Consider the following 16,583-nt stretch of genomic DNA (forward strand, 5'->3'; position numbering starts at 1 on the left):
CTTAAAGATTGACCACATTTTGGAACACATAAATGGCCTCAGCAAATGTAAGAGAGTTGAATTCATACCAACCATATTCTCTGATCATAATGCTTTGAAGCTGGAGATCAACTGTAAAAAGAAAACAGGAAGAACCACAAATGCATGGAGATTAAACAACATGCTACTGAAGAATAACTGGGTCAAAGAAAAAATAAAAAGAGATCAAGAGATACATAGAAATGAATGGTAATGATAGTATCAAAGCTTTTGGGACACGGCAAAAGCAGTAATAAGAGGAAAGTTCATATCATTACAGGCCTATCTCAAAAAACAAAAACGAGTCCAAATAACCTAACACTTCATCTTAAAAAACTAGGAAAGGAAGAACTAATGAAGCCTAAAGTCAGCAGAAGGAAAGAAATAATCAAAATTAGAGCAGAATTAATCGAAATAAAAAACAAACAAACTAACAAAATAAATGCAACAAAGAGCTGGTTCTTTGAGATTAATAAAATTGACAAACCCCTGGCTAGACTCACTAAAGGAAAAGAGAAAGGACACAAATAAACAAAATCAGGGATGAAAAATCAGGAGAAATTATGGCAGACACTACAGAAATACAAAGGACTATACAAAATACTATGAAAAAGTATATAACTCCAAATTTAACAACCTAGAAAAATGAACCAGTACTTAGATACAACCTTCCTAGACTGGCTCATGAAAAACCAAAAAATCTAAATAGACTGATCAGCAGTATGGAAATTGAAACAGTCATCAAAAACCTCCCAAAAAGGAAATGTCCAGGAGCAGATGGCTTCACCAGTGAATTTTACTAAACATTCAAAGAAGATTTAATACCTATCCTTCTCAAATGCTTCCAAGAAATTGAAAAAGAGGAAATACTTCCTAACTCATTTTATGAAACCAGCACTACTCTGAGAATACTTTACCCAGGAAAGCTGTTCTTCAGAAAGGAACGAGAGATAGACTCTTCTAGACAAATAAAATCTGCAGGAATTTTTCACCTTGCTTTATGAGAAATGCTAAAGGGTGTTCTTTGAACTGAACTGAAATGATGCTGACTAGTAACATGAAAATATATGAATGTATAAAATTCACTGATGAAGATCAAATTTCAAATAGAGTCAAATACAAAATACTGTAATACTGCAATGGTACTTTGTAAATCACTTTGAACTCTAGTATATAGGTTAAAAGATAAGTGTTAAAAATAACTACAGCTACAATATTTTGTAATGAATAGACACTATTAAAAGGTGTAAATTGAGACACCAGCAAAAATGGAGGGGATGAGTAAATTTGTAGATTTCTTTTATGCAATTGAAATTGCTCTCAGCTTAAAATAGACTTTTATAACTATAAGATGTATTATGAAAGTCTCATGGTAATAACAAAGAAAAAACCTATAGTATATACACAAATGATTTTTAAAAAGAATCAAAGCATACCATGACAATTATCAGCTCACAAAGAGAGCAAGAAAGGAAGAAAATATGAGACAGTATAAAAGCAATTAACAAAATGGCAATGCCTTTACCTATCAGTAATTACTCTAAACTTAAACAGTTTAAATTCTCTATTTAAAAGACATAGAATGGCTCATGGGTTAAAACAAAACAAAACAAAACAAAACAAAAAACCAATTACATGCTGCCTACGAAAGACTCACCTAAGCTTTATAACACTCACAGTGAAAGATGGAAAATATTTCATTTAAATGGAAATCAAAAGAGAGCAGGAATAGCCATACTTTAAACAAAATAGACTTTAAGTCAAACGCTTTAACAAGAAAAAAAAAAAAGGTCATTAGATAATGATAAAATTATCAGTTCATTGGAGGATATAACAGTTTTACATATATACACATCAAAATACTAGCGCCAAGTTCAAGAGCACATTAAAAGGATTACAAACCATAATCTAGTGGGATTTATCCCTGGGTTGCAAGAATAGTTTGATGTATATGAATCAATAAATGTGATACACCACATAAATATAATGAAGTATAAATATAATCATCTTGATGCAAAAAAAGCATTGGACAGAATTTAACATCTTTTCATGATAAAAATTCTCAACAAACTAGGTATATATAGTAGAAATATTTTTTACCATAATAAAGAAATGACAACCTTCATAATGGGAAAATATTTGCAAAATGTATATCTGATAAGGAGTTAATATCTAAGATACAAAGAATTCATAAAAAAACAAATAACTCAATTAGAAAATGAGCAGAGTAATTAAATATACATACTTCCAAAGAAGACATACCAATGGCCAACTGATATATTAAAAGCTCAAAATTCTTAATCACCATAGAAATGAAAATCAAAACCAAAATGAGATATCATGTCACATCTGTTAGAATGAGATATGTCACATCTGTTAAAATGGCTATCATCAAGAAGACAAGTGTTGTAAAATTCAAGATGATGTAGAAGGTAGTGTATGTGCATACCTCCTCTAGTGACCACACCAAAAATTATAAAACTGCAGAGCAACCAATACATGGAGTCACCAGAGGTCTGGCTGAACAGAAGCCCTGCAACTAGATCACCTCAAATAACAGGTCACCTCAAAACAGAAATCACTGCACAGGCTGTGGCTGAACTTGGCCTGCAACTGGCCCACCCTCCAGGTATGTGCCACAGGACACCTATTACATAAAGCCATTATACTAAGACTGGGGGACTTAGGAGCTCTGCCTAATACATAGAAACAGACACAGGGAGGCAGCCAAAATGGAGAGACAAAGAAGCATGTGTCATATCAAAGAAGTGAACAAAACTCCAGAAAAAGAATTCATCGAAATTGAGACAAGCAACATACCAGATGCAGAGTTCAAAACACTGGTTATAAGGATGCTTAAGGAACTTAGGGGAAGAGTAGATGCACTCAGAACTTTAACAAAAGGACCAAAAACCAAAAACAAAACATGAAAACGGAGATAGAAAACATAATAGGAAGCCAGTCAGAAATGAAGAATACAATATCTGAGGTGAAGAGTACATTAGAGGGAGTCAACAGAGTGGATGAAATGGAGGATCTAATCAGCAATATAGAGGATAGGTTAGCAGATGACACCCAATCATACCAGCAACAACAACAAAAAAAGAGTTCAAAAAAATGAAGAAAGTTTAAGAAGCCTCTATGACATCAAACATAGCAACATTCACATCATAGGGGTACCAGAAGAAGAGAGAGAGCAAGGAATTAAAACCTGTTTGAAGAAACAATGATGGAAAACTTCCCTAATCTGGAGAGGGAAATACAACCCCAGGAAGTTCAGAGAGTCCCAGACAAGATGAACCCAAAAAGGCCCATACCAAGACACATCATAATTAAAATGCCAAGGGTTAAATTAGAATGGTAGTTACCTGGGCTGGGAGGGAAGGGAGAATATAGTGATGTAAATCAAAAAGTACAAATTTTCAAAGAGAGAATCTTAAAAGTAGCAAGAGAAAAGCAATTATTACATATAAGGGAATGTCTATAATATTGTCAGCCGATTTTTCAACAGAAAATTTACAGACTAGAAGGGCTTGGCACAAAATATTCAAAGTGATGAAAACCTATGACTTACAACCAAGATTACTTTACCCAACAAAGTTATCATTTAGAATTGAAGGACAGAGAAAGAGCTTCCCAGACAAAAAAAAAAAAAGCTAAAGGAATTTGTAACTACTAAGCCAGTATTACAGAAAATGTTGGACTTCTTTAAGAAGAAAAAAATATGTATCAAACATCTAAATAAATAATGGCAACATGAAAAAAAGCACTTGGGGGGCTTGGACACCCCTGAGGAGACATCTGGCTGCTTAGTCTTCTCCGCTTTTCTCTAGTGAGGAACCTGAGGTGAGGGGAAGGGAAGCATGGATGGGTGGGAGTGGATGCACCAGCCAGAGGGCACCTGGCTGTGGCTGAAGGAGGTGCTTTTGGAGCAGTGATAGCCAACATTTCACTTACAGTTTCCTTTTCTATGTTATAATACTCTCATGATGACTTCTACAACATCACTGTGATCTCTTTACCTCTACCCTCCGATTGCAGCCTTGGGCAATTAAGGGAGGGAATGTGTCTATAATTTGATGCAAACCTGAGTACAGATAGCCATAGCAGCAGGAGTAGATAGAGAAGGGAGGAGAAAATGATGGGGAGCCCAAGCCATCTTAGAGCTCAGAGAAAGTAGTGACACTAGCAGGCATAGGTACCCCCTCACACAGTTATTAGAAACACTGAGTGGATTTCCTGCAGATCACAGAATAGAGGCATGGATGACTTTATTGGGCTCACAAATTAAACAATTATCCTGGAAGGCTGAAAACTTTTTATACAGTTAAGTTGAGAAATTAGCATGGTTCTGGGTACATTGAATATGCTCAAAAATATTTGATAAATCGAATGCATGGGTGGATGAATAAATGAATGATAAATCAAGGAATGGAAATTTTGCTTCAAAAAATAAAAAAAGACAAGTGTTGACAATGATGTGGACAAAAGGGAACCTTGGTGCACTGTTGGTGGGGATGCAAATTGATGCAGCCACTATGGAGAACAGTATGGTGGGTCTTCAAAAAATTAAAAAAGAACTGCTATACGATCCAGCAATTCCACTCCTAGATATATATCCAATGGAATTTAAATAATTTTATTGGAGTGGTATATGCACCCTCGTGTTTATTGCAGCATTGTTCACACAATAGCTTAAATGTCCTTTGATGGAGGAAAGGATAAAGAAAATGTGGCATATGTTAATACAATGTGATATTATTTGATCATGAGAAAGAAGGAAATCTTGCCATTTACAACAACATGGACGAACCTGGAAGACATTAGGTTAAGTTAAATAAACCAAACACAGAGGCATATTGCATGATCTCACTAATCATAAAACAAACAAATAAAAACCTCATTGAAACAGAAATTAGAATGGTACTTACCTGGGCTGAGAAAGAAGGGAGAATATGGCAATGTAAGTCAGTTATAAGAATAAGTTCTGAGAATCTATTGCACATCATGGTGATTATAGTTAATAAGACAGTTGTGTATACTCGAAAGTTCCTGAGAGTAGACCTTAAGCATTCTCACCTCACACACACAAAAGTAATTAACTATATGAGATAATATAGTGTTAAGTATCTTGATCTTGGTAATCATTTCACAATGTGTATGTGTATCAAATCAACATGTATCTGTATATAAAATCAACCTGTCATACACATTCAATATTTACAATTATATTTGTCAGTTATTCTACAATTTTAAAAAATGAAAAATTATGAGGAAATTAACATAGTTCCAGACTCCATTCACATTTTCCCAATTTTCCTAATAACAGTGTTTATAGCAAAATGATTTAGTTCAGAATCATATATAGTTTTCAGTTGGCATGTCATTTTTAAATTTTATTGATGTTATTTTTATTTATTTTTTAAATTTATTTTTTATGGTGACATTGGTTAACTACATCTGGTAGTTTCAGTGTTACGTTTTTAACAATAAGGCATATATATATGTGTGTGTATATATATATACACACATACATGTGTATACATATATAAATATATACACACACACATGTACACATTGTGCTTTCACCTCCCATAATTAGATTTCTTTCAAATATGTCAGCACATATTTGACCCCTTTTACTCCATCTACCTCCCACCTTCCCCCTCCCCACTTCCCTCTGGTAACCTCTAGTCTATTGTACATGTCCATGACGGCATGTCATTTTTAACCTCTACTCTGGACAGTTCCTCAGTCTTTCCTTGGTGTTTAGAAAGATCACAGGCCAGTTATTTTGTAGAAAGTTCCTAAATTTGTGTTTGCTTGATGTTTCTTTATGATTATTTTTGGGGTATGCATTTTTCATAGAAATATAGAAGTCGTTTTGTGTTCTTTGTGTTGAGTCCTATCAGGTGCTATCCAATTTCAATTTGTCCATTACTTATGATAGTATTTGGTTAAAGTGTAGACTTTTAAACAAATAAATTAGATTTAATGGGAGAGTTTACATTCCTGAAAAAAAGCAGTGGTGGGTGAAGTTTTAGGTGGGATTACAAGTCTTGTGTAAGTGGTGAGTCCAAGATGCTAGCTGGGTTCTTTCCTAGCTCTCTAGGATGTGAGCTTGGGTTTATTTCTCTTAAAGATTCTCTGAGGGCCTGTTTGATTTTTTAATATATCCACAGACAGTGAAAATATCTATTTTTCTTCTTTCCTCAAATGTGATTGAACTGTTTGGTGGACCTTGGGTAAAAAGTGTGTTAGAAATCTTAAGCATGATTATGCTTCTGTCCCAATCTACTAAGTAAAATTTTCCCTCACAAAATCTCAACAAATTAGAAATTATTTTTTTCCATAGGAGGTTGAGAATGAAACATCTCTTTCAAAAAAGGACTGAGAGAAAGATTCTTGGAAGGGAGAACATACTTGCTAGGCTTTCCAATGAAAGTTATTTTTTTTTCCCCTTGTAATTAGTGATTATGTTGTGAGGAGGTAGTTTGAAAGTTGGTAAATATCCACTATTTATCACACTTTCTGATTATTAATTTCTTAATATTAGCATGAATTTATGGCTTCCTTTTTTAATTCAATGGACTATATATTCATTTTCATTATTTGATGTTCAAATTCTTTCATATTTGGTCAATGAGGACCTCTTCATGCTGGCTCTTTGTGTTATTTTGTTATATTTCCATTATTCTCTGGCAATTCCTTGCTTTATGATATAAAATGGTTTATGTTTATGATATGCTTTCTCTGCCTCAGCCCTGCAATTAGCCATTATTTCAAGGAGCTCTAGCTTATTTGGTGGTGAATGGTATTTTCTTATTCATTCTTTTTAAAACTGAGGTATATTTGTTTGAGGTATACAATATAATGGTTTGATATTTGTTTATATTATGAAGTGATCATTACAATAAGTCTAGTTAACATTTAGCACTACACATAATTACAGTTTTATTCTTTGTTATGAAAACTCATAAGACCTACTCTCTTAGCAACTTCCAAATATACAGTTCAGTACTATTTATAGTCATTACGCTATAATTACATCCCAGGTCTTATTTATTTTAAAACTGGAAGATTGTACTTTTTGACTACCTTCACCTATTTTGCCCATCTCTCAGCCCCCCACCTCTGGCAACCACTCATCTCTTCTCTGTACCTAAGAGGTTTTATGTTCCTTTTTTTTTAATTAGATTTCATATATAGGTGAGATCACATAGTACTTGTCTTTCTCTGTCTGACTTACTTTACTTAGCATAATGCCCTCAAGGTCCATATTGTCTCAAATGGCAAGCTTTCCTTTTTTATGGCTAAATAATATTTCATTGTATGTATACCACATTTTTTTAAATCTACTTATCTATCAGTGGACACTTAGGTTGTTTTCATGTCTTGTCTACTGTAAATAAAGCTGCAGTGAACATAGGGGTGCATATATCTTTTGAATTAATGTTCCTGTTTCAGATAAATATACAGAAGTGGCATTGATGGATCATATGGTAGTTCTATGTTTAGTTTTTTGAGGAAACTCCATACTGTTTTTCATAGTGGCTGTATCAATTTATAGTCCCATCAAAGGTGAAATAAATGATATTTTGATGCCAAGATTTGTATACTAGGTGTGCTCATTGCTTTTGAGGTATCTCCGCTTCTAAATTCTTTTATTGAAGAGTCATGGGAATATATGTATATAAATTTGTGTGCTTGAGTGTATGTATGTCTATACATTGGTTGTTGCATGAGTGTATCACAATAGAGCATTGAGCGAATGATAGAAAAGCAACAAAAGATGCAGTTGAAATGTATAAAGTTGCTTTAATGACCATGGATATGGAAATACATAAATAGAAGTATAGAAATAATGCTAGAGAGAATATAACATGCTCTGAAGCATGGTTCAACTTCCCAGGTGCCAAACCTCCCCTCATAAGCATGCACATATGGGCAAAATCACCCACAGGAGAGAACTTCTGCTTATTGTAAGAAGCTTTGTTTGCAACATTTATGGGTTAGGGAATGGGTGAAAGGGATCACACTCTCCCACATACCTAACTCTCTAGAGATTCAGGATGCAGTCTTTGCCTACTCAGTGATGTGCAGAACAAACCCAGCATATTCTGCAGTATTTTATGTGAATCTGTGTTAAGCAAAGGCTGCTATCTCAGGAATATCTTCTAGTGGCCGATTTCTCTCTGTGTGAAAGTGTAGATCATAACCACACTTGGCACTTAATCACAAAATAGTTTGGTCAATTATGAAACTTCTGGCCTAGATATGAAAAAGCCACCTGATCAAAAATTTTTAACAGATTTAAAAATTTTCAATTACAGTTGGCATACAACAGTATATTAGTTTCAGGTATATAGCATAGTGATTAGACGTTTTATTACTTATGAAGTGATCACCCTGATAAATCTAGTACCCATCTGACACTATACACAGTTATTACAATATTTTTAGCTATATTCTTTATGCTTTACTTTATATCCCGATGACTATTTTCTCATTCACCACCCAATCCCCCTCCCATCTGGCAATGTCAAAATGTTCTCTAACAAATTTCTTTTAGAATCCAAAATATTTTTATAAATATTAAGGTTTTGTCCTCTTTCAAACCTGGATAATATTAAAAAGTTATCTGGTTCTTCCTATTCTTTGAAATAAGAGTCTAATTTTAGTACTTCTCCTTCAATCCCAATAATCCCTTTTCTTCTTCATGTTTCTTAGATTTTTATGCTACACTATCCCCTTTTCTCTAGAACAGGCGCTAACACTCAGATGGCTCTAGAACAGGAGCTAACACTCAGATGGCTCTCAGACACTTCCCTGATCTCATCTTGACTTTGGGGAAATTGGATACTATCTGGCTTTCTTAGATTTTCATTTCTCTTGTAATCTTAGAACTGGTACTACCTACACCTGGGGTGCATAAGGATGTACTGATGCCCAGAGTGGTTCCGAGGTCTGTATGTCCTTCTGTGCTAGAGGAAGACAGACTTAGACTCTGGGATACCCAGTTATATAATTGATGATAACTACCTTTTTTACTCCATTTTCATAATGATAGGGAAGGTCTTGCATGAAGAACACGTGGAACTTTTGATGGAAGAGTTTACATTCCTGAAAAAAGAAGTGATGGGTAAAGACCTGCTGAAAGGATCTCTTCTCTTCACAGGTCAGTTTTAGGTGGGATTACAAGTCTTATGTAAGTGGTGAGTCCAAGATGCTAGCTGGGTTCTTTCCTAGCTCTCTAGGATGTGAGCTTGGGTTTATTTCTCCTAAAGATTCTCTGAGGGCCTGTTTGATTTTTTAATATATCCACAGACAGTGAAAATATCTATTTTTCTTCTTTCCTCAAATGTGATTGAACTGTTTGGTGGACCTTGGGTAAAAAGTGTGTTAGAAATCTTAAGCATGATTATGCTTCTGTCCCAATCTACTAAGTAAAATTTTCCCTCACAAAATCTCAACAAATTAGAAATTATTTTTTTCCATAGGAGGTTGAGAATGAAACATCTCTTTCAAAAAAGGACTGAGAGAAAGGTTCTTGAAAGAGAGAACATACTTCTCTTTGTGGAACAAATAGAACATGCAGCCCCTTTTATTCTCCAACATGTTATAAGGACATTAGACAAAATATTTAATCTACAATATATTTGGCTATTTACTTTATCTTGGTCATTCTTCGAGCACCTTTACTAGCAATAGGAAATGAGCATCCTGGAGTCTCCTGCACTTGCAGTCACCTTTGATGGACTCCTTATCTGTCTAGCCCCTAGAGTATCTGGGCCACATTTCTTGTGGGGTTTCATTACAGAAGAGAAACCCTGACATGGTATGGCATTATTAAATTGTAAAACTATGAATCTCTTTATGAATTTCCAGAAAATAAAGTGGAACCTCATTTCTAAATCCATCTTCATCATTTAAAATGATATAATTATAGTCGTGGCAACAAATAATAATATCCATTAATTTGTACAAGGAACTATGCTATATACGTGGCATACATTATTTCATGTTAATGCATATCTAATTCTATAAAGTAGGTATTAATTACCCCCATTATACAGATTAAAAAAATGAAATTCAAGAGTTGATTAGCTTCACAAAGTTGTCACAACAGTTATGTGGCAGAGGCAGATTGGTGCTTTGGCCTCTGAGTACAGGGTTCAAACTTTTGATGGCTACTTAGTTCTCTCCAAAGAACAAGACCAAATGGAAATCAGTGCAGAACACGCCATCTTTCTTTTGTAAGCTTGATACTTAGGGTCCTAGTAATTTCAAACCATGTTGTCTGTGAAACTTATAACTTCTGTTTCCTTTAAAATTTTTTTTTTCTGTTACAGTTGACATATAATATTAAATTAGTTTTAGGTGTACAATATAGTGATCAGACATTTATATAAGTTAGGAAGTGATCACTTCGCAAAGTCTGACCCATCTGACACCACACAGTTATTACAGTATTATTGACTATATTTCCTATGTTGTACTTTATATCCATGTGAATGTTTTTATAACCAGCAATTTGTATATCATAAGTTCTTTCCCTTTTGACCCATCCCTCAAATCCCCCTACCATTTGGCATTTATGATTTTCTTTCTGTTTTGTTTATTTTGTTTTTTATATTCCGCATATATATGAAATCATATGGTATTTGTCTTTCCGTGTCTGACTCAATTCACTTAAGTCCATCCATATTGTTGCAAATGGCAAGATTTCTTTTTTTTTTTTTTTGGTGGCTGAGTAATATTCCATTGTATACATGTACCACATCTTTAACCATTTGTCTGTCGATGGACACAGGTTGCTTCCATGTCTTGGCTATTGTAAATACTTCTGCAAAAAACATGGGTACATATGTCTTTTCAAATTAGTGTTTTGGAGTTCTTCAGATACCTAGAAGTGGAATTGCTGGGTCTTATAGCAGTTCTATTTTTACTTTTCTGAAGAAAATTCATATTGTTTTCCATAGTAGATTAACCAATTTACAATCCCCTCAACATTTCATGAGGGTTCTCTTTTCTTCACATCCTCTCTGACATACATCATTTGTTGATTTATTGATAATAATCATTCTGACAGGTATGAGGTGGTATTGTGGTTTTAATATGCATTTCTCTGATTATTAGTGATGTGAAATATCTTTTCATATGTCTATTGGCCATCTGTATATCCTCTTTGAAGAAATGTTTATTCAGGTGCACTGGCCATTTTTTAAATTACATTGATTCTTTGGTATTAAGTTATATGAGTTCCCAATATGTTTTGGATATTAACCCCTTATCAATATATCATTGGCAAATATTGTCTCTCATTCAGTAAATTGTCTGTGTTTTGTCGATGGTTTTCTTTTCTGTGTAAAAACTCTTTAGTTCGATGTAGTACTATTTCTTTATTTTTCTTTTGTTGTCATTGCCTAAGGAGATATATCTAAGAATATGTTAATAAGAGCAATGCCAAAAAATATACTGCCTTTGTTTTACTATAGGAGTTTTATGGTTTTGGGTCTTACGTTTAAGTTTTTAATCCATTTTGAGTTTATGGTGAAAGTAATCTAGTTTCATTCTTTTGTATGTGTTCGTTCAGTTTTCCCTGAATGTCCTTTCTCCTTTGTCATAGATTGACAATATAGGTGGGATTATTTCTGGGCTTTCTGTTCTGGTTCATTGATCTATGTGTCTGTTTTTATGCCAGCACCATGCTGTTTTAATTACTATCGCCTTGCAGCACAGTTTGAAATAGGTATTGTGATACCTTCGACTTTGTTCTTCTTTCTCAGGATTTCTGTGGCTATTCAGGGTCTTTTGTGGTTCCATATAAATTTTAGGATTATTTATCCTAGTTCTGTGAAAAATGTCATTGGTATTTAGATAGGGATTACATTGAATCTATAGATTGCTTTGGGTAGTATGGACATTTTAATGATGTTAATTTTTTCTGTCTGTGAACATGGTATATGCTTTTGTTTACTTGTATCTTCAGGAATGTTGGCCTATAATTTTTTTGTGTGTGTGGTTTTGGAGTCAGGGTAATGCTGACCTTGTAAAATGATCTTGGGAGCCTACCGTCCTCTTCATTTTATTTTGAATAGTTTGAGAAGGATAGGTATTAATTCTTCTTTAAATGGTTGGTAAAATTTACCTGTGAAGCCATTTGGTCCAAGACATTTGTTTGTTAGGCATGTTTTCATTACAAATTTGATTTTGTTAATAGTTATTCGTCTGTTCAGATTTTGTTTCTTCTTACTTCTGTCTTGGAAAATCGTTCATTTCTAAGAATTTATCCATTTCTTCCAGGTTTCCAAATTTGTTGGCATATAATTGTTTGTAGTATTTTCCTGTAATCCTTTGTTTTTCTGTGGAGTCAGCTGTCAGTTCTCTTTTGTTTTTATATCGTTCCTCTCTTTTTTCTTGATGAGTCTGGTTAAAAATTTTATCAATTTTGCTTACCTTTTCAGAGGACCAGCTCTTGGTCCTATCGATCTTTTGTATTGTTTATTTAGACTCTATATCATTTCTTTCTATTCTGATGTTTATTATTATTTTTTTTCTTTCAACATACTTTGTTCTTCTTTTCTAGTTCCTTCTTTTAGGCATATGGTTGGATTATTTATTTGAGATTTTTCTTTCTTTTTTTTTTTCCAGATAAACCTGTATTGCTATGAATTTTCCTCTGAGAACTGCTTAAGCTTCTTCCCGTATATTTTCAGGTCAATGTGTGTGTGTGTGTGTGTGTGTGTGTGTCTGTGTGTGTGTTTAATTTCTCTCAAAGTATCTTTTGATTTCCTCTTTGATCTCACTGTTACCTCATTCTTTGCTTAGTAGCATGTTATTTAGCCTCCGAATGTTTGTGTGTTTTTCAGTTTTTTTTCCTTGTAATTGATTTCTAAATATATATACCATTGTAATTGAGAAGTTGCTTGATATGAATTTTGTCTTCTAAAATTTACTGAGATAGTTTTTTGACCTAATATGATCTATCTTAGAAAATGTTCCATATGCACTTGAAAAGAATGTATATTCTGTTTCTCTGGTGTGAAATGTTCTAAAAATATCAATTGAAAATATCCAGTATAATGTGTTATATAAGACTGCAGTTCCTTGGTTGATTTTCTGTCTGGATGATCTATCCATTGATGTCAATGTGGAAGTAAAGTCATCTACTATGACTATCTTACTGCTCTCCCTTTATGTTTGCCAATATTTGCTTTATGCATTTAGGTGATCCTTAGTTGGGTGTATAAGTGTTTACAAGGGTTATATCCTCTTGATGGATGGATCCTTCTATCATGATGAAGTGTCCTTGTCTCGTAGCCTTTGTTTTACAGCCTGTTTTGTCTGATATAACTATTACTACCCAGGTTTTTTTTAAATTTCTATTTGCATAAAATAATATTTCAATCCCTTTAGTTTCCATCTGTGTATGTCTTTCTATCTGTGTATGTCTTTCTATCTCATGTAGGCAGCATATGTATGTGTCTTGTTTTCTTAGTCATTCCGCTACTCTATGTATTTTGATTGGAACCTTTAACCCATTTACATTTAAAGTAACTATTGATAGGTAAGTAGTTATTGCCATTTTATTGTTTATATTTTTAATCTTTTACTTTTTTCTTCCTAAAGAATTTCCTTTAACATTTCTTGTAATACTGGTTTGGTGGTGAACTCCTTTAGCTTTTTTCCTGTCTGAGATGCTTTTTATTTTTCCTTTACTTCTAAATGGTAGCCTTGCTAGATAGAGTAATCTTCAGTGTGGGTCTTTGCTTTTAATCACTTAAGATATTTCATGCCAGTGCCTTCTGGTCTGCAAAATTTCTGTTAAGAAATCGTCTGACAGTTTTATAGGAGCTCCCTTGTAGGCAACCAGTTGCTTTTCTCTTGCTGTTTTTAAAATTCTTTTTGTCTTTAACCTTTGGTATATATTTTATAATTTATCTTGGTGTGGACCTCTTTGGGTTTATTTTGTTTGGACTCTCTGTGCTTCTTGAACTTGTATGTCTATTTCCTTCCCCAGTTTAGGGAATTTTTTCGTTATTATTTCTTCAAATAGGTTTTCAATCTATTACTTTCTCTCTCTTTTTCTTCTTCTGGTACCCCTGTAATACAAATGTTGGTGTGCTTGATGTTTTCCTAAAGGCTTATTAATCTATCCTCCTTCTTTTTTCTTTTTGTCATTCATATTAGGTGTTTTCTCCTACGTTGTCTTTCAAATTGCTTATTTGATCCTCTGACTTTCTGATCTGTAGGTTCCATCTAATGTTTTCTTCATTTCAGTTATTGTAATCTTTATTTCTGATGGATTTTTTATGGTTTTTATCTCCATTTTAATATTTTCTATCTGTTTCTTGAAGTTCTTACTGAATTCATGTACTCTTTTCCCAAGCTGACTGAGCATCTTTATAACCAGTATTTGGAACTCTGCATGTTCTTTTTCTGGAGTTCTGTCTTGTTCTTCTACTTGGAACATATTTCTATGTCTTGGTTGACTCCCTCTCTTTATTCTATGTATTAGGTAGATGTAATATGTCTCCTCATCTTGGCAGAGTAGCCTTTTATAGTAGATGTCCTGTGGGGCCCAGTGGCATAGTCTCCGTGGTCACCTGATCGGTTGGATGCTCCAAGTGTGTCCTTTTTGTGGGTTCTGTGTTTCTTCCTGTTGTAGTTGAGCTTTGATTGATGTCGTGATATCTGTGAGAGTGAATGACCCTCAGGCTGTCTGGCTATGAGGAATGGCCATGACTACAGTGAGTGAGCTGTTTTACAGGGGCTGACCCCTGTAAAACAGCAGAGCTCTGGTGCTTGCTGAGTTTGCCTTTTAGGATAGTCATTTGTGAAGCTACTTGGGTGGTGTTCTATTATGGTCTGAAGCCTGCTACTGGGTCAGTTCATTCTGGGGCCTTTTGGGAAGAGGGTCTCTGGTGCAGGCCAATGTCAGCTGCTGCCTGTATATAGCTCGGGGCCACCTGGTAGGAGGTTCTAAATGATCTGCAGATGATTGTTGCCTGTCCTAGGCTTGAAGGCACCTGAGAGAGGCTAAGCTGAGAACTGAGAGTTGCTGCCACTAGGACCAGGATTAAAGTCACTTAGCAAGAGATTTAGTACATACTGAGGCCTGACACTGCTTGTTTGGGGTTTGTGAACTTTTGAGACATTTTAGGAAAGTTTACAGTGCAAACTGAGTTAGGCATTTTTTATGGAAAAAATCTAGATGGTAGCATAGTTGGCTGGGGTGGGGTCTTAAGGAATCGCCAGGGCTGGACTATTGGTATTCACCAGTTTAATGGAGAGCTCAATATGGTGCCCCTCTGTGCTTGCAGGCTGGATGGAGAAGGCCTCAACAAAGAAACAGGTATCTTCTAACACTTATGTCACCAGTTTGAGCTGCCCTAACCCCTGTGCCTCCTGCCCTCACGCTGATGCTAATAAATTTAGCTCCAACCTGTATCTTCCCAGTGCTTGTCAAGGACTGCCCCACTGCTGGCACTCAGTAATGGAGCCCTGTACTAGGGAGCTTGGTGTGGGGTTGGGACCCCTTGTTCTTCAGGGACCCCTTGCTGTCAAGATATCACTTCTATTTCTTAATTACCACACCACAGGAAAGGGGCCTGCCCATTTCACATCTCTGCCCCTCCTACCAGTCTCATCATGGCTTCTTTATATCCTTAGTTCTAGGAGTTATGTTCAGCTAGCTTAAGGATGGTTGTTCTGTAATTTAGTTGTAGTTTTGATGTGGTCCTGGAAGGGAGTATAATATTTACCTATTGTACCATTTCGACTAGATGCCTGTTTACTTTTATTTATGTCTTATATTTTTAAAAAACATACTCATAATTATGAATTGCTCTAAGTTAATATCAAAGTTATAAGAAATCTTTGGTTTATAGAGTAATATAACAAGTATAAAGTCTTTTAAATCTAGGTTGTGTTTAAAATTAAGGCTATGAAGAAAGAGGAGCAGTATCTTGACTAGATTCATCATACAGATACTCTTTTGAATGTACTTGTGTTCAGGAAATAATGAAGACTAAGAAAACACTTAACACTGTATCAATTTTCTTGATATTGACAATTTCTTTCACTTTCTTGCTATTTATGCATCTATGTAGAATTTATAGAAACATAAGCTTGAGGGTTCTCTTTTACTTTTTAAAATCACTGACTGAAGAGGATATATATGTGTATATATATATGTGTGTGTGTATATGTGTGTATAAGTGCATGTTGACATAGAATATACATATTAGAAGCCTAAAACCTTTTTTTTATTATTATCCTTTGGACTAGATGGACTGCTTTTTCCAATAAATTGTTTTATTGTACTAATAAAAACACTTAATAAACAAAAAATTGAGACACTTTTATGAAAGAATTAAAGTTAGGCACCTGAGTTTTCATCGGTATTATTAATCATCTTGTATAGCCATGTGGTGAGGGCAAGGGTGCATTGTACTGATCAGCGAACCGCATCTGTTCACTCCTTGTCATACTCTTGTATGCCCCACCCCTGCTCTCCAGTTGTCAGTCCCTTACTTCCCAGTTCCTACAGTGTTTGTTAT

The 16,583-nt window shown here is 34.6% G+C and overlaps 1 protein-coding gene across 1 annotated transcript in view; it reads left to right on the forward strand.

Annotated features, from left to right (window-relative positions):
* The window catches only part of BLVRA (biliverdin reductase A), an 85,323-nt gene that overhangs the window by 62,903 nt on the left and 5,837 nt on the right, over nucleotides 1–16,583 (forward strand). The window contains exon 6 of the mRNA XM_006909884.3: nucleotides 9,089–9,196. Coding sequence (XP_006909946.1) covers nucleotides 9,089–9,196 — 108 coding nt within the window. The remainder of the gene's footprint in view (nucleotides 1–9,088; nucleotides 9,197–16,583) is intronic.

This window comes from Pteropus alecto, unplaced genomic scaffold, assembly GCF_000325575.1.
Source record: "Pteropus alecto unplaced genomic scaffold, ASM32557v1 scaffold673, whole genome shotgun sequence".
Classification (NCBI taxonomy): Eukaryota; Metazoa; Chordata; class Mammalia; order Chiroptera; family Pteropodidae; genus Pteropus; species Pteropus alecto.